Raw genomic sequence first — 18,859 nt, forward strand, 5'->3', positions numbered from 1 at the left:
AATACATTGTCAAAATATATTGAAACAGCATGCTTTATTTTGGCAGAAAAGAAGCGATTATATTTATATACGTCTCCTAAAATCTTGTGGCCCGGGCCTTTACCAACAAGTGAATACCATTGGGAAAACTCATAGAGGCAAGTGGCAGCCTAGAGGAAGCATTTGTTAGAGGAGTTGAGAATTGGCACATTTCAGTCCTCTCCTTAGTGGCTTCTCTGGGCTGCATTTAGAAATCTTTTGTCAGCTGTTCCTCTGATCAGTTTCCACTTGGCCATGGCATGCAACCAGCTGTTTGCTTTGATCCAGGCAAAAGAGCATTCCAAGCCCACTGACCTTCCATAGCCTTTGCAATGACAGCTGTGTAGCACTGCTTTCTGGGTTAGCTCACTGTGGCTTTAAGACTCACTCAGGGGCACAACCTGGGTGAGTAGTGTCCAAAAAGCCTGGCTGTCAACTCAGTGGATTGTATGTGGTTGAATAGAAGTGGTCTTTCTCTATGGTGATCCTCTCCATAGCCAAGATCTATCTTGTACAATGTTGCTGACATTGCAGACACATTGGGCCCGGCAAGAGCCTTCCTGTTTTCTGCCTTCTACTTGCTATAGCAGAAAAATGGTCACAGGTAAGATCTGTTTGTGGTAGCAGAAGGATTCTGCGTAGCCATTTAATGATATCCTTCTCCTAAGCGGTCAATATGGAGATGGCGGATGAGGTATAGAGTTGTTTATGATCATAGGGCAAAAAGACAGTGGATTATTTAGAGAAGGAAAAGGCATTTTGTTTTACAGTTGAAGTAGATGGAAGAGGACTTTGTAATGTGAAAATATTTTTTAAGCCATATAAAAGAGCAATGTGAGAAACTGGAAGCATTCTGAGGAGGAAAGTCTAGCTCAGGGGTGTCAAACTCGCAACGTCACTTGACGTGCGGAATGTATCGTGGCTTTTTTTCCATTGCCGGCAATGGTGTGGGCACGGTTTCGGCATGACGCATCCGGCCCACGGGCCGGCAGTTTGACACCCCTGGTCTAGTTGAAGTGTTAGTTTATTTATTTGATTTATATCCTGCCTTTCTACTCTGACAAGTACTCAAGATAGTTAAGAAAAGTTAAAAATATAGAGAGGAAGTTTAAAACATAGATTAAAATTAACAGTAAAATTGATATTAAAAATTATTTAACAGTTAAAATCTAGGTTAGGATGCCTTTTTATTCTTGAAGATGAAGTGACCTAGTTTCTTCAAATGCAAGGAATAGATTGTCTTCAGTGTAATGAGAATGAAAATCTTATGAACCATAACAGTACATCTTTAGGGTTTACATGCCTAAGTTAAGAGTAACATGGCTGAGTTTGAATGAATTTCTAAGACTCAACATGATGAATTCTACACCAATGCATCATAAAGATCATGCATATAATTATTGTTATAGCAGAGGAATATTCCATATATGGAAGTTTTTTAATCTTATCACAGTTGCAGAATTTTATTTAGATTGAATGAACAGTGAACTTTATGAGAGTTGCATATTATATTGCTGGTTATCTTTGTCACTTATCTGATGGAAACACTGTTTGATCTGCTTAGTTAAGGTGATCTGAGTTAAGGTGGTTGCAGTATTTTCTTAAAAATGTTATTGTATAAATAATTTCTTGTGAGAGAAAAAGTGTTGTAAAGAAACAAAATCTTTGTTTAAATGTATGAGCTCACATCCTCCTTTCAAGATATGGAAAGATACTTTGTTTTACTAAAGGAAAAGAAGGGAAACAACTTGAGTAACTTTTATTTTATAAACACAAAAAAGCCCTTAAACCGTTACAGGGCTACAAGACATAGGCTTTAACATGCAAGATAATGCATGTGGAATATGAAACTCAAGAAACCATTTGCAGTTGCGTTTAATAGCAGAACATTTGTTGAGCTGGACCTAAAAATAAAATACTTCTAGGTCTAAATTATTCTTAGATTTATTAATTTCATATTCATATTGCTAAATAGAATCCAAGATACAGAAGTCTTAATAAACAGTACAGGTGCATCCAGATTGTGTTTCTGAGAATTCACTTGTGACTATCCTTTTTTTTTTTTTTAAAGTAAAATTAAAGTGTGAAAGATGAAGGGAGTGAGGTATCAGTGGGGAGAAAACAAGAGTACAATCCATGGGGGGTGATGCAACTCATAACTGATAGAGAGACAATGCCTCCATAGGCTTTAAAGGTTTTGATCATCAGTTATTTAAGTTATAGAATCTGTACTGTTTGGAATGCCATATTCCATAGTACATAATAAAGCCAATCATGAATAGCAATTAATTAAAAAATAACTTTATTAAGATATATTCATCCTGGGGGATCAAAATATGATTTACATTTTAGCTTATTGTTGGAAAAGACTTGCAATTAACCCTAGGATTGGACTGAATTATAAATCATTTTCTGCATTATGTTCAGTAAAGACTGTGTTGTCACCTACTTAACTGTACTTTTAGTTGAGAAAAGAAGTTGGCTGTCTTAGTTAAGCAAACTCTTCTGAATTGGAATCAGGCTTTCTCTGCCTGACCAGAATTGTGAACTCAAGTTGTCTGCACAGGGCAGAAGCGCAGTACCAAAGCCCTGCTGCTAAGTATGCAGCTGTAGCTAGCCTAACATTATAGAGATGCTGTCCTGCTAAGAATTGCAGGTAGCTGGGCTGGACTTGCCAAGACAGTACTGGATTTTGTGCTTCAGTGGAGCAGAGCTAGGAATAGAAACGGCTAGCTCTCTAACATGTTCACTACTGTATCCCATTCCAGCCACTCTTAAAACATCCCTTCCACATCTAAGAATAGCACTTAGTACTTGGAGTGTTGCTGGGGCACCATCCTTAGTAATAATAAATTCTATTTATTTATTTATCAAAGTTAACTGGCCACCGATCTTACAAGGAGTGATTCTGAGTGACGAACAGCAAAAAAAGTATAACAAAACAAACACAGCAAACAGTCACATTTTAAACATTTTTTTTAAAATAGCACACAAAGAGATTTGACCAGTAACAGAGCTACCTCAAGATCGAACCTCATAAAATTGCGTTTTATATGCAAAGGGAACAGTTGCGCAGATCTAAATTATCTCTGTTTTGAGGAAAAGCAAAAAAAAATAATAATAATTCGGTGGAAAGAAATCACAAACGTAACTAAGAGATAGCCTATAACTTCAGTGCTAATTCTGAAGGCTCCCTTAATATTAGTTTAATGCTGAGTGGGTTCTGCTGTTCCCTTGGTATCATATTATGTTAATATGGCATCTTGAGAGACATGGGAGCATTTGATTCAAATCCTTGTCCAATTCATTTAAACAACTATACTTTTAAATGCATTGATTTAAATATATTGTAATTAATTGCATTATAATTAATTCCCCCACAGTGTAGAACCTACATGCTGTGCAGACATAGCCAGGCTCCAGCCCACTGTTTTGACTACTGACTAATATGACATGTCACTGGCTTATGTTATTTGTGGGTACTTTTAAGGCAAGGCTGCATTTTAAACTAAACAAACAGCCTTGCCTCCTTGAATTGCAGCAGATGGTCTAGCCACATATTTTTCATGTTGAGGTCAAGTCGGTAAAGGCTCAAATCCGTGGATGGGACACCACCAGGATGAATATATGCAATACATTAAAAATCCTTCACAGCTTATGTGACATCAAGGCATTTGGAAGGACGGTACTTGACAGAGAGTCTAAAAGTGTTCATTGAGATCCTTGTTCCTGCAGCATTGCTCCGTGGAATCCATTCTTGGACTATCCTCACTTCAGAGTAGCAGAAATTAACCACACCCATTATTTTATAACACTTACATATCATTTGCAGACTATGCCCTGAGTTCAGTCCTAATATAAGGTCTTTGATGATAGGTCTGAAGAAAACATCTCTTAAAAGCCCAAGAGAATTGCCTTTGAATCAATGTAGACAATGCTGGCTTAGAAGTGTTACAAATCTAGCTCAGCTTCCAAAGAAACATTATTCACATGGCAACTAAATTACTTCTTGCAGTCCTGATGTGTCCTTATTCAGCTAATTTCTCTCTCAGCTATGTCCCATGTCTTCTTCCAATGGTCCCTTGGAATGTATTGTGAATCATTAAGAATCAAATTTGAGCCTAGATTTACAGTTTTAGTCTAGAAAAGTTTCTTGTGAAGAGGGCAGGTCTTCCTGTAAAGGAGAACTAATATACAGTAATGCCTTCTAATGTCATGTTAGGTTATATTTCTACAAATTTTTGAATTCTGATAATATATAAATGTGACAGATAAATAAAACTATTTTCACCGGTATTGTGCGTATCGAGGCTGTATATGTTCCATTATAACAGAGTAACATGAAGAAAATGAAGTCAAAATCAGATTTCCAGTAGATATAAAACTAGAATTCTGTGACCTGCACTACCACTTCTCATGACTATCAGAGAATTTGTGTGTGTGTGTGTGTGTGTGTGTGTGTGTGTGTGTGTGTGTGTGTGTGAGAGAGAGAGAGAGAGAGAGAGAGAGAGAGAGAGAGAGAGAGAGAGAGCACACTTGCACACACAAAATTCCACTTGGCATATAATTAGATTAATACCTTATATTAGTAAATCTTTCATGTTGTATTTTTTCATAATTAGTAGTGTTGGGAGGGAAAAAAAAGTATCCTGTAAAATATTTTTTCTTTGAAAAAAAGAATTGATAATAGTAATCTGGTCTGGTCCTGCAGAAGTTTTTCATCTAGAAGTTAAAAATTAGAGAAGACCGTTTATATATACTTACAGATTATTAGAAAACACCATGATTTCCTTATTAATATAACATGCAAATGGATGTAAGTTATTTGAACAAAATTTAAGTTATTTCAAGTTTTGGGATTATTTGAATACTTTGAAAAAAATGCTGTGAGTAGTGCAAAATTACAAGCAATTGCTGGGGTGGGGGGAGAATCAGAGCTGGCCTTCCTCAGTCAAATATGCAAAGTGCTAGAATTCTTGCTGGATCACATGGACTGACCAAGAACTAGTTGAGTGAAATTATCTATAATGTCATTTGGAGCAGGTAGCTAGTTTAGAACAAAATATGTGCCTACATTCTTAGTGTTAGTTGTAACTTACAATGATCCTGCACCTTATTGCCTTTGAGGCGTGAACCATGTGAAGATGTCCAGATCTTTTAGATTGATCTAGTGAAAATAAATGGTCAATTCTATCCAAGTTCCCCTAGCCTAGCCACTATGATTGGGGCTGAGGCTGATAGGTAGAATAGCTCTTCCAGCTGAGGGGAGACATTGCCTCTTTGCACAGGGAATATGGGTGACTTGCCAGATCATAAACATCCTGCAACAGTTTCAGAATGAGCCCTTGGCCTTCATCTTTATATCAGTGTAATGGGGAAAATGCATCTGGGACATTAGGCAGCATATATATCATATGCGACATAGATTGAAATTAGAAGCAAGAAGGATGGACACTTGGCACTTCCAGATTATTCAGTGAATTCTTATTCATTGCTTTGCAAAACTTGCCTCTTCAAATCACATTATGTGTTTTATCAGGACCTTGTCTGGACTGTTTGTAATAATTGTGTATTAGGAAAAGTGAATTCCACACATTCACATTGATATGTTCTTGCACTGACAGTAAAAAGTTATTTCTTGTGGGAGAAGAGCAATAAACGATAGTCCAGAATCTCAAGGCAGTGCCAAAAACAGTTAAAACACTGATTACTCCATATACTCTTGGGAACTCTTTTACCTAACTATGTTCAAAATGTGATCTTATTTGTAGGGTTTGTATTGCTATATGATTTAGATTTAAGGATAAGTTAATGTCTATTAATTTTATATAGGTATTTATACTTTATCAGTTTTTCTGTTATTTATTGTTACATATAGATCATTTTAAATATTTTAAGATATTTAGGTTTTTTTCTTTACTGTGTAATCCACTACATAATACTGATTCTTCTTTTGTATTTCATTGTTTTAATAAATAAAACTAATGTTAAAATGTGTAGGGGTGCATAAAACAACCAGAATATGATACAAACTCAAGATTTAGTATTTGAAGATGGCAGGATTTGATTTTCATGTAAGATTTAGGGTTTAGAAGCAACAGGATTAAAACTTGGAATTAAAACTTTTCAGCTACTTTATTTGCAGAATGGGATGAAAATAGCTGTAGTGATAGAACTTTTAGAGGACACCAACCTGCAAAATTTTATCTAGCTACCTTACAGGGTTTAATTGCAATATATTTTTGAACTATGATGTAGGGTTCCTGCCTGGGCAGGGGGTTGGACTCGATGACCTCCAAGGTCCCTTCCAACTTTTTATTATTATTATTATTATTATTATTATTATTATTATTATTATTATTATTATTATTATTCCCCCTTCGCTTCTTTTAAAACAGTCTGGAAGGGATGAGAAAACAGACTATAAAGAATTTGCCTGAATTGGTTTAGAAATAAAAACGTCAAAAACCTGTTTTTAAAAATGTTATTATTAAAGATCAGTGGGTTCACCACTCTCAGACCACCTGTTTTGCTGGGACGTTTGTTGGCATAGTTCATTATCCAGCTATTCATGTCACCATCAGGGAATCCAGTCGCTTCTACTACTTTGCTCCTCAGCTTTGTCATTTTATGGAAGGAAAAATATTTAAAACTCCGAAAGCCAGAAACTGCAAAGAATCTTTGGATCACTATCAAATCACTCCAAAGCTATCTGAAGACACCTCAGATCATAGGCTTGATTTGGAAGGGTATTCAATTGAATCTCATTTGAAATAAGTCACCACTTCAACATTTTGCATGGCCCTAAGCCAGGGGTAGGCAACCTTGTCTCTTTTATGACTCGTGGACTTCAACTCCCAGAATTCCTGAGCCAGCTATGCTGGCTCAGGAATTCTGGGAGTTGAAGTCCACGAGTCATAAAAGAGACAAGGTTGACTACCCCTGCCCTAAGCAATTTGGTTTGGCTACATGACACAAAATGTTGCTTCTTGCCTAAGCCCCACCTGTTTCAATCCCTGTGGTCCCAGCCTACCAGAAAATGTATCCAAGGAGAGGTATTCACCAAAAGTTAATGTAAATGCCTTCTTCTATGCCTTCTTCTCGTTTTCCACTTCTTGCCCCTCCTTTATGTGTTTCAAGCTTGGCCCCACCTTAGTTTCTCCTCCTGCTTTTCTTGTGTGCACCTTTGATCCTCTAATCCTCCCTTTCCAAAATCCCATTACAGTAGTGATAGATAGGACGTCCTCAGGAATGCATCCTTGATGCTAAAAGGTAAAGAGAAACTCATTTTTGAGGCCTAGAATTGATTACATTTCTATCCTGTCCTTCCTCTAAGACAGGGGTCTTCAAACTTGGCCCTTTTATGACTTGTGGACTTCAACTCCCAGAATTCCTCAGCCAGCGTGCCTGACTGAGGAATTCTGGGAGTTGAAGTCCACAAGTCATAAAAGGGCCAAGTTTGAAGACCCCCTGCTCAGAGGGCTATATATTGGGTCTCCCTTTGTTTGATCTTCTTAACCAGGGGTGTCAAACTCGCTACATCACGTGACGTGTCGTGATGTATCGCAACTTTTTTCCCATTGCCGGCAATGGGGTGGGCACAGTTTTGCCACGACGCATCCGGCTTGTGGGCCGGCAGTTTGACACCCCTGTTCTTAACAATGTTTTTTTTTTAAATTGTTTTATAAATAAAAATTTAAATAAATAAATAAAAAAAAGAAAAAGAAAAGAAAGGGTTGGGGAACAATGGCCTTTTTATGATTTGTGGACTTCAACTCCCAGAATTCCTGAGCCAGCCATGCTGGCTGAGGAATTCTGGGAGTTGAAGTCCACAATTCATAAAAGGGCCATAGTTCTCCACTTCTCTAGGACAGTGTTTCTCAACCTTGACAATTTTAAGGCATGTGGACTTCAACTCCCAGAATTCCACAGCCAGCAATGCTGGCTGTGGAATTCTGGGAGTTGAAGTCCACATGCCTTAAAATTGTCAAGGTTGAGAAACACTGCTCTAGGAGGATTAACTGAGTGATAGTTATTGTTCTGAAGGTTACCCAGTAACCTTCGGGACTGAGCATGGAGTTTGAACCCAAATCTTAGTGCTTAGAGTCGTAACACCATACCTGCCAGGCTGCATTGCTCGATAGTTGAAAGCCGCCACCTTTGCACTGAATGAGGTACTAAAAGTGTTCTGGGAGGTACCCATCGTTTTCTTTCTCTTTTCCTTTTTCTGTGGTTTAAATCTGGGTGCCAACATTTTATTCATCTCATATTTGTCCCTCAGTTTTCCATTTGGTGTTGTTCAGTAGCTACTTTTAGAAGTACTGAGTCTGAAAAATAAAAGACATGCCATTTATTTCTTAATGCAATACCTTGAAGCCGCACAAATACATTCTTCTTGTTTGGCAAATATAAAGAGAATCAAGGTAAATTTAAAAAAAAATGCTAGGAAATAATGACCATTAAAATAGTGAATGTATGTGCTTGACCCTCATTTTGTGGTTTACAGTATTACTAAAAATGTACTTAATACTGAAATATAGATAACAATTTGATGTACTTCTATTGTCATTCTGGGCTATTTTAGGAAATTAGATCCATTGGCACCCCTCCTTCTTTCCTACAGAAAAGCTAGGAATAGAACCAAATATCTGGGCCACATCTTCACTCTAAATTGTAATGGAGATACCTGACTCTCTTCTTAAACTGGAGTTCATTTTGCGGTCAAGGCATAATGTTATTTTGGGGCAGTACAACCATGTTTTGCAATATTTTTCATCTAGGCTTTTTTTTTTGTCCTCTAGGTGGCAGCAGCACCCCACAATGCCAGCTGCCTCCCTGCAGCCAGGTTGCCTCTCTGGGCCGCTCTCTTCCTACTGAGACAATCATGTCGAGCCAGCACAGCCATGCTCCCTTCTCCAGCATCCAGACCATGGCTGAGCATCAGCAGGTAGTTCCCTGGAAAATCCTGACTCTGCCTTCCTTAGAGATCTCCCATTCAGCTTCTCTTCAGGAAGCATGCAGTTAAACTTAGCAGTTTTCCTGCTTTTGACCTGTGGCTATTCCAACCAAAATCTGCATGCATGTTTTGAAGCCCTGGTTTTTAGCACCTGCTGTTAGAATCCAGGCATTAGTTCAGCCTGTAAACCAAGGAACATGGATGGAAATTTCAGAGGAAGTAAATGGCTTCTATAGTATCAGCCATAACCTCCAACTGATAGAAAAAAATTGGTCAAGCCCCTGGAAGAAGCTGAAATTTGGTGACAGGCTCTATATTCCAAAATCAAAATACGGTCATCTTAACATCATTACTGCACACTCTTTTCCTTGTGAATCTTTTTTCTCCTAAGGAAACTGCAGAGTAAAGAGTGGCAGTTCCATTGGAATTATACCTACAGTATATCTAACTGTTGTCTTTTCATTATTTCTCTTCCATAGATCATGCCAGACCTGGCCATTCTGCAGAGAAGGATCCCACTTACATTTCGGGACTCTGCCACAGCCCCACTGCGCAAGCTCTCTGTGGACCTCATCAAAACCTACAAGCATATCAATGAGGTAAGTTCTTTTGAGGACAGCTTTGCTTAAAATATGAAAGGAGGAAGAGCAGTAATGTCATAAATACCAGACTCATTTTTCCTTCATTTTATATGTTGATAGTACCGTTCCATGTTCTCTCAGTAGACAACCTGAGACCTTCAGTCATTGCCCTGAGAAAAAGTAACTTTCATTTTTTTAAGAAACACAGCGTTACACGTGCATACACACTTTTCCTGTTTGATTGGGTGGTTGATTGGTTTTTAGTTACACTCTGATCTTTGCTATAATTGACAGGTCTATTATGCTAAGAAAAAACGCCGAGCCTTGCAGGTGGCACCTGAGGACACAAGTACCAAAAAGGAACGGAAAGTGCACAACGAAGGCTATGATGATGACAACTATGATTACATTGTCCGCAATGGCGAGCGCTGGCTAGAACGTTATGAGATAGACTCACTCATTGGCAAAGGATCCTTTGGACAGGTCAGAGGATGGGGGCAGCAAAGAAAATAATTTTATATCTGATCTGTAACCCTATGTGGAGCTGTACTTATTTCCATTGTGAACGTGGGCTGGAAAGCCCCCTTTGCTGCAGATAGCGTCTTCCATCAGATTGAAGACAGTTTAGAAATAGCAGCAAATTACCCTCAATCTGGCCAGAAAGAAAGAGCCACTGGCCAGTGGTAGAGCCCATGGTTTGAATGCTACATAAAGCCAGTTTGCATTCCAAGGGAGGGTGTGTAAGCATTCTGCTTGAAATCCCACAGAATTTTTGCCTGTCACAAAACAGTACTCTATTATGTGTACTGGTTATTTGTCTCTGTAAGGCTGTAGATCCTGTCTCCTGTAAGTGACTAGGATTTGTACTTCCACCTCATCCTAAGCTATGCTTCCTTTTCCAATTCCCAATTTTGACTGTTTTCCTCTATTGAGCAATTACTTTCACTTGTTAGTTTTCCCTAAGAGTTAACTACTAACATGGTACATGGTGGAATTGTGGCTTTAGACCTTAGTGACATACTAGGGATATTGACACGGCATTGGACTCCCTGTCACCAGCTTCATTCCTACCTAAGTGTGTTGGTACTGGAATTTCAGTTTTCCTTCATTGGGAGATGGGGATGCAGCTTCTGAATTCATGACCACTATGACATTCATGGACTTGTTCAAGATTGTGGCTCCGATACATATAGGTGGCTACATGTTCAGTTTTTTTATTTTGTTTTTGTTTTTGAAGCAGCTAAGATGCATCTTAGGGGTAGAATCCCTCTCTGGTTACTATGGAATTGTTTGGCTCCCCACACTTATTTGAGGAAAGAGTTGTTTGACTGGCCCATCCCAAGTGCCTAATGGTTCTTGTTGGTTTCCAATGGGCAGCACTACTGAATATTTGCTAAACCCGGGGGAAAAGGGGTGCAGCTGCAAGGGTTGACAGAATGGCTTCTGAGTAAGCTCACCTTAAGAGAGCATATTGGAACTTTGAGAAGCTCTGGGAGATTATATGATTTAAGAGTCACATAGATCAGGGCTTTTCAACCTTTTCACCCATTGTACCACTTTTAGGATATGGCAACATCCGAGTACCACCAGTTGCCTAGCAAGGTGTCAAAAACTTGATGACAAAAAAAAGGAAAAAAGTGATAAAGTACAGGTGGTCCTCGACTTACAACAGTTCGCTTAGTGACTGTTTGAAGTTACAATGGCACTGAAAAAAGTGCCCCCCAAGCCACAGCCGAGCAAGACACCCGCCTGCCCACCCAGCCACGCTCTTCCTCCTGTCTGAGGTTTTCATTGTTGTGAGCATTTCTGTTGAGGATTGGCAGCGGGGGTGGGATGGGGGGTGTTTGGTTTTTGTTCCCCCGTCTGCTGGGTGGTTGCAGCAGGTTTTGGTCACTTCACATGACCCTGGGACACTGTGACCGTCATAAATATGAATCAGTTGCCAAGCATCTGAATGTAAATCACAAGGCCCTGAAGATGCTGCAACATTCCAGCTGATCGGTGCTTCTTCTGGGCTCAGCAGAAGCACCAGGATCAGTGCCGAGCTCCAGCTGGAGCCTAGCGCTGATCCTGGCATTTCCACTGAGCCCTGACAGCCCCGAAGAAGCGCCAATCAGCTGGAAAGCAGCACTGATCCTGGTGCTTCCGCTGAGCCCTGACAGCCCTGCAGCTCCAGCCGTCTCTCGCTCAGGCTTGTGCGGTGCTGCCACCGGTTCAGCTCATTCCCCTCCCCCGCTACCACTTTTCTAGGATGGTCGTGTACCACCTGCCAGGTGCCAATGTACCACAGGTGGTACCCGTACCACTGGTTGAAAAGCCCTGACATAGAGCAACTATGGTGTAAAGCAAAAAACATGTGACTGAACATAGGTAAAGTCTCAAGTTCGAGCCTACACTGGGACTGTAAGAGCAGTGAAGGATATTCTCCACTCTTACTGAATCCGTGGACAGTAGCCCTGTTAGGGGAAAACCAAGCCAGATTTCCTGTTGGGCTTCATGTAGCATTTAAAGGATCAAATCTGCCTACTTCACTCAGAGTTAGAGACAATCTGGGCAGGGCCATCTGAGTTGATAGAGGCCTCATCTTACAAGATTTATACCATATAAGTTAGGTTTGTGCCAGTGAATCCTAAGGAGTTTAACAGGATGTGCACTCATGCTGGTTGCGGAATTCTGGGAGTTGAAGTCCACCCATATTAAAGTTGCTGAGGTTGAGAAATACTGCTCTAGGAGGAGCTTTTGGGGATCCCTGAAGATTTTGCGGTCCAAATGATGACACTTCAAGATCTTTTCATTCTGATACTGATCGATTATGCTTCAATTTTATACTGTTATTTGTAAGCTACTTGGGGTCTTCAGAAATGTAATAAATAATAAGCTAAATACAAGGTAATTTTATTACGTTTTTTCTGCCCCTGTAGGTAGTGAAGGCCTACGATCAACAGGCTCAGGAATGGGTAGCCATCAAGATTATCAAGAACAAGAAAGCATTTCTAAGTCAGGCTCAGATTGAACTGCGGCTGCTGGAGCTCATGAACCAGCATGACACTGAGATGAAATACTACATTGGTGAGAGTTTATGGGAGTAGAGTCTCTAACAGGAGAGAGAGATTCTGGAATTGGTTGAGAAACATTAAATAAGATGTAGCCAAGACTGGAGATTGATGAGAGGTTTCCATGCATTGGAGGAGTTAATTAAAGACAGGATGGAGAGAAGTGGCCAACAGCACACCTTTTGATAAGAAGACAGGATTTCACTGACGTGATACTCTAGAGCAGGGGTGTCAAAACCGCCGGCCCGCGGACCAGACGCATCATCGGGAAACCCCGCCCACCCCATTGCCGGCAATGGCGAAAAAGCTCCGTGACGTCGCGAGTTTGACATGTCTGCTCTAGAGTAGCGGTGCCCAATCCTTTGGCCCCGGGGACCAGTTTTGTGAAAGACAATTTTTCCAAGGACCGGAGGGAAGGGAGGGAGAAGTGTGCAACCTAGATCCCTCGCATGCACAATTTACAGTATGGTTCGCGCTCCTATGAGACTCTAAATGTCTGATGATCTGAGATGGAGCTGAGACGGTGATGCTAGCACTGGGGAGCAGCTGCAAATACAGATGAAACTTTGCTCACCTACTGCTCACCTCCAGCTGTGCAGCCTGGTTCCTACGGACATATACCAGTTTATGGCCTGGGGTTTGGGGACCCCCTACTGTAGAAAAAAATTGTCAGTAGTATGGTATTTATTACTGAATACAGTATTTTATGAACCAGGTTCTTTCAGGGGCTGACTGTCAAAAGAATAGCAGAGAGTTGTAGCAGGCTAGCAGTGTTGTCATACCAGTTTGCTCTCTTTACATCCTCAGTGCACTTGAAGCGTCATTTCATGTTCCGGAGCCATTTGTGCCTGGTGTTTGAGTTGCTGTCCTACAACCTCTACGACCTGCTCCGTAACACCAACTTCCGTGGCGTCTCTCTCAATCTCACTCGCAAGTTTGCTCAGCAGCTATGTACTGCACTGCTCTTCCTGGCAACACCTGAACTCAGCATCATCCACTGTGATCTTAAGCCTGAAAACATCCTGCTCTGCAACCCCAAACGCAGTGCCATTAAAATCGTGGACTTTGGCAGCTCCTGCCAGCTGGGCCAGCGTGTAAGTGACTCTCTAGCTCTAACCTGCCCTCTGAAACTGTCTCCCAGGGCCTGATCCTACACCTTTCTGTTGGTTCACCTTGGCACTTTTTGTGCTTGAAAGAGGTCCCCTCGTTCTCAGATCTTCAGCATTTTGATCTTGCCTAGTTGGGAGTTCATTTGATTTGGTCCACAGAGAGGAATCCCATCTGCCTCGACTTTCTGATACTCTCAGTACAGAAGTTTGACCATCTCTTAATCTTTGGCCTTGCAGATCTATCAGTACATCCAGAGCCGATTTTACCGCTCGCCCGAAGTGCTGCTAGGCATGCCTTATGACCTGGCAATCGACATGTGGTCTTTAGGCTGTATTCTAGTGGAGATGCACACAGGAGAGCCCCTCTTCAGTGGTGCCAATGAGGTAAAGTGGTCTTTACATTTCAAAGAACAACTCACAGCCACTGGAATTGAAACTCTGTCGGGAGGGCTACCAGTCCTAGTCAGAGAGCTTAGCCAAGCTTGGCGAAACCTGGGTTGTTTTGAGTGAAAGATAATGGATGTGTCTGAGCCACCCTGACCAGTTTTCTAAGTCAATAAGCATATAGATCAGCGGTTCTCAACTTATGGGTCGCGACCCCATTTGGGGTCGATCGACCATTTCACAGAGGTCGCCAAGCAAGGCTGTCCGCCATTTTTTCCCCCTTTTCCGGCGGGTGCCTTACCTCCCTTGGGCTGGGCCAGCTGGTGGTCGGCCTGCTCCGTCTCTGCCGCTTGCCAGCTACGCCTCGGCCGGCGCAGGGGGCGGAACCACGCATGCACGGCGCTCCCGGGCAGGGAAAGTCCTCGACTTACGACCGGTTGGGTAGTCCTCAACTTACGACCGGTTTAGTCCTCGACTTACGACCGGTTTAGTCCTCGACTTACGACTGGTTGGGGGTCGCGGCATTAAAAAGGTTGAGAACCACTGATATAGATGGATTCCAGAGGTCATTGAAGAAATAAGGACATCGGAAATGCATATATCGGGGGAGGAGGTCTGCAAGGTTGTGGCTGTCACCGGCTGCCCCTGATCCTGTGCTCCCCTTTCTTCTCTTGCAGGCGGATCAAATGAGCCGGATTGTGGAGGTGCTGGGACTGCCACCACCTCACATGTTGGAGCAGGCTCCCAAGGCTCGGAAATACTTTGAGAAGCTGCCCGAGGGGGGCTGGGTCCTCCGGCGGGGCAAAGATGGCAGGAAGGTAATAACTCTGCATGACTCTTGGATCTTGGGGTTTCTTCTGATTCCTAGTTCTGCTGCCGTTCAAGAAAAAGTAGATAACTGCACTAAAGGTCTACCTGCTACGTTATATCCGTGCCCTAAAATGCATCTGAAGCGAGGATGATGATGATAATAATATTTGTAAGGCTGCTCTAATATACCCTGCTAAAGGTGGACACTGAAAAAAAATGGGTTTTCATGATGAAATTCTTCATTCTAGCATGTTTCCTGTGGAGCACTTTTCTAAAGTAAGGAGATGAAAATACATGGACAGTTGCTGATTAAATCCTCTTTTCTCTTTCTGCTCACATTCTGGTCTTTTGTTTTCCTTCAGACTTTTTGCCTGCAAAAGTGGGTGTGGGAAACAACTTCAAACAGCCATCCTGCTGTTCTTTGGGTTGGCTTTTAGGGTCATGTTAAGCCTTTTGCTTGAAGGAGATAAGGACATTATTTCTGGTGGAACTGACATTAAAAGAAAATATTTTGATTCTGTACAGTAATGAATATTGTATATTCTCTCCAACTTCCAATTAATTTTCCTGCTGCTTGATGTCTTTTAGGACTACAAGGTTCCAGGGACACGGCGGCTGCATGAAGTATTAGGGGTAGAGAGTGGGGGCCCGGGCGGACGCCGTGCAGGAGAGCAGGGCCATTCGCCTTCCGACTACCTGAAGTTCAAGGATTTAGTGCTGCGCATGCTGGACTATGAACCCCGTAGCCGCATCACTCCCTTCTATGCCCTGCAGCATAACTTTTTCAAGAAAACTGCTGATGAGGGCACCAATACGAGTGCCAGCACCTCACCAAGCCTGGGAACAGAGCATAGCCACTCCACCAGCACCACCAGTTCTGTGTCCAGTTCGGGTATGTATCCCTCATTCCCTTCTCCCCTTCTTTCTAGCTCTCCTCCTCTCCTTATGTTCCCAGCACTCCTGTTCCATCTTCAGCTCAGAGAGTTCATACTACTCCATCTGATGAGTATCCTTTTCTCCTCTGTTCTGTCTTCCCACAGGTGGTTCCAGTGGTTCTTCCAATGACAACCGTGGTTACCGCTACAGCAATCGTTACTACAGCAACATGGGCACAGTGCATGCTGACTGTGAGATGCAGAGTCCCCAGGTATGTTAGATATCAAGCCCCAGCCATTTAGGGTTGCAGGTCTTCTCTAAAACCCTAGCCCCAAAAGTAATGACGTTACCCCCTTCCTGTGTCCATCCATTCTATAATTATCCCTGTTTTCTCTTGTTTTCCTGTAGGCGCTTCCTCAGCAGCAGATGCGTCTCTGGGCCAGCGGTGACAACGAGGGTATTCCTCACATCTTACCTCATAAGCCCACACCTAGTCAGGCCATGCCATGTTTCCCCCCGAGCGGGCACCCTCCGTACCAGCGCCCTCCTCTCCCGCTATCTCCTCCACTCCCGGAGGCCATGGAGGTGTCTCTGGGCCCTCGCCATCTGGACTGCAACCCCACTGGGCTGGGCTCCTCTGGCTTGCACTTGGGCGCCTCGGCCTTCCGGACTAGGACTGCTGGCGGCTCACGCCCTGAGGGACTTGGCCTCAACTACCCACTTCGTGGCCGTGGGCACCGAGACACTGACGAGACTGCACTGATGGGCGTCTGTGTGCCCCAGGGCACAGCTGCCAGCTCCTGATGATGGACTGGCCCGGCAGGCTAGGAGCCGGTGCCCAGCGAGAGCACTCCTTTGTTGCACCAGAGCCTGGACGGGCCGGGACTAACTGTAGGGCAGGGAACTAGTGCCCATAGAGCACTTCTCCACATGCGAGAATCTGAGTGGGCCAGGACTTGGGGTGGGATGGGTCAGTTGCCTGGCTATGGCCAGTCTGGAGACCAGGTCCTGCTACTACCCAGGACCCTGCTGCCAGTGGTAAGCATAACTGGGTGGGAACAAGGGAGGGAGGGGGGGATTTGAGAGGGGGAAGCATGTGGAGCCAGCATCCTGCCGCCCTTGCAAACTGGATGCTGCCTTCCCCCTTTTCAGTCAGTGCTTTCTCTGACATGCGGTCCTTCCTGGCCACAGCCCCTCTTGATTCACTCAGCGACATGTGGCCTGCCAGCCATTCCCTTCCCTGGTGCGAGAGATTTCAACATTCTGTGCTTGGACGGACAGACAGACTCCTGTGCACTACATGGACTGATGGGCTTGGTGGCCTGTGTGGTCCCATGGGAATTGCTGCTAAAACTCCCTCCCTGCTTGGAAATAAAGGGTTGCCCCAACCAGCGAATGTTTATGCTGACTCATGCACAGCCATCTTGGACCTGCCTCTTGTTATGTGTATGCCAGGGGATAGTGCCTAGGTCTGTGCTCTGACATCCTTGGGTGGAACCACACGTGCCAGGCTACCTTAGGAAAGGTGGCAAAGTGGGACCTGAGCTGGACCATGGCTGTGAACTGTTAACTCTGCCTTACTTGAGCTCTTGCATCTTTGCACAGTCGTCTGATTCTGCTTTCTTGAATAGGAAGTTTGGAAGCTGTGCAGAGAATGAGGGATGTGACCCGATATCACTATTCATTGTCACTTGAGATTGGTCCTTAACCTTAGCACCCAAGCATGCACCAATATATTAACTTCATATGGGTATTCCCCCCCTCCCCCTCCCATTCCCTCCCTTCCCCTGTTGGATAGGCAAGAAACCGATGCACCAAGGCCAAAGGTCTCTTGGAGAACATATCTCCACTTTCCACTTGCTTCTTGTTACTCACCAGGTGCTTAGTGCTATCATACTATGCAGTCAAGAAAAGTGCTAGTGTCTGACCAGAGTTAGAGATGTTTTGTGTTAGTATTGTAGCACCAGCAGATTGCTCTGGAACGAGATGTTCTCTTTTGTTCTCTAGTGCAGGACACATAGTTCCAGGCCTGGCTAAAGTCAGACCAAAGGTGATGCCTCAGTGGAAATATCAAGTGGTTGAATGTGGCTTTTGTCTATGGCGCACAGCCTTTTTTTAGTCTAGAAACTCATTCCAGTGGATCAGGGTTAAGAAACTTGTGACGTTCCCATCCCATGGGCTTCAGCCATTATGTCCAGAGATAATGACAGTTCTAATTTAGCAATATCCGGAGAGCTACAGGTTTCACACTCTGTGTTAATATTAGCCTTGCGCTTAGCTGTCATTACACATACACACAGGTACGTTGTAGCTTGACATTTGATATTAGGATCCCGTTTCCTGAAAATCTGCCATAAAGGCTGGCTTTGAAAGTGCAAACAGACCTGGTGAAGTGAGGAGGCCGCTCATTAGATTTTGGATAGTTGGAATGAGGACGCTGCAGTTTTTCTCTAGTGTCCATTGCCACCTAGAGAAAACTGAAACAAAGCATACTTCACAATCTACACAGGTTTATGGCATTTTAAGTTTTCTCACTGGTAAGGCTTTGTTGTGTTATTTACAACAAGGTATATACCTTGCACAGGTTGCTGCTAAAGAAATTTGAAAGATGTATTACCGCAGAGGAGGAGTGGCATAGATACCCAGTTAGGGAGGAGGACTATGGAGACATCAATAGCTATAGGCAGTCTGACTGGAGGGAAAGTCACAACCGTACTCAAGAACAATTCCATAATGGATTAAAAAAATTAAATTGGCACTCATTGATGCTTGTACCAAGAACTTTCTACTGGAAACGGAACCCTCAGGCACTGCCACTCAGCAACAAGCACCACAAAAGTTGCACGCCCTGCAGTTTTGGGTGCTGATTCTGAGCTGACGTTAGTTAGAATTAAACTAAACTTGGGAATGTATTGTTAGCTAGCAAGCTCTCCTTAAACGATAAATGTTTAGAAATGAGCATCAAAGGATTCTGTGTTCTTGCTTGCCTACCTGTTGTCTCTCCCTCCCCACCATGGAGTTCACATTTTCACACCTTTGTCATTCATCCCTCTATATTCTTCAGAATGAATT

General features: G+C 42.9%; 1 protein-coding gene across 2 annotated transcripts; it reads left to right on the top strand.

The window, feature by feature from the left end:
* The first annotated feature begins 471 nt into the window (after nucleotides 1-471).
* Nucleotides 472-16,761, top strand: DYRK1B (dual specificity tyrosine phosphorylation regulated kinase 1B). Of its 2 annotated transcripts, none has more exons than XM_029284260.1 (11): nucleotides 472-622; nucleotides 8,820-8,968; nucleotides 9,454-9,573; nucleotides 9,850-10,038; nucleotides 12,477-12,624; nucleotides 13,416-13,702; nucleotides 13,955-14,101; nucleotides 14,779-14,919; nucleotides 15,500-15,803; nucleotides 15,952-16,058; nucleotides 16,196-16,761. In XM_029284260.1, the coding sequence occupies exons 1-11, from the start codon at nucleotides 535-537 to the stop codon at nucleotides 16,589-16,591; spliced, it is 2,076 nt and encodes a 691-aa protein (XP_029140093.1). In that variant the 5' UTR covers nucleotides 472-534; the 3' UTR covers nucleotides 16,592-16,761. The 2 variants fall into 2 exon arrangements, with proteins under 2 accessions (XP_029140093.1, XP_015672097.1); XM_015816611.1 differs by having other exon boundaries at nucleotides 8,820-8,965.
* Nucleotides 16,762-18,859: the final 2,098 nt, after the last annotated feature.

This window comes from Protobothrops mucrosquamatus, unplaced genomic scaffold (genome assembly GCF_001527695.2).
Source record: "Protobothrops mucrosquamatus isolate PMUCROS unplaced genomic scaffold, P.Mucros_1.0 scaffold468, whole genome shotgun sequence".
Taxonomy (NCBI): Eukaryota; Metazoa; Chordata; class Lepidosauria; order Squamata; family Viperidae; genus Protobothrops; species Protobothrops mucrosquamatus.

Excerpts from the sequence above, each read along its gene's own strand:
- DYRK1B (XM_029284260.1), top strand. The coding sequence starts at position 535 with ATGTTGCTGACATTGCAGACACATTGGGCCCGGCAAGAGCCTTCCTGT. Across the intron at positions 13,703-13,954 it reads CCTGCCAGCTGGGCCAGCGT|ATCTATCAGTACATCCAGAG; the intron begins GTAAGTGACTCT and ends TTGGCCTTGCAG. Across the intron at positions 14,102-14,778 it reads TCTTCAGTGGTGCCAATGAG|GCGGATCAAATGAGCCGGAT; the intron begins GTAAAGTGGTCT and ends CTTCTCTTGCAG.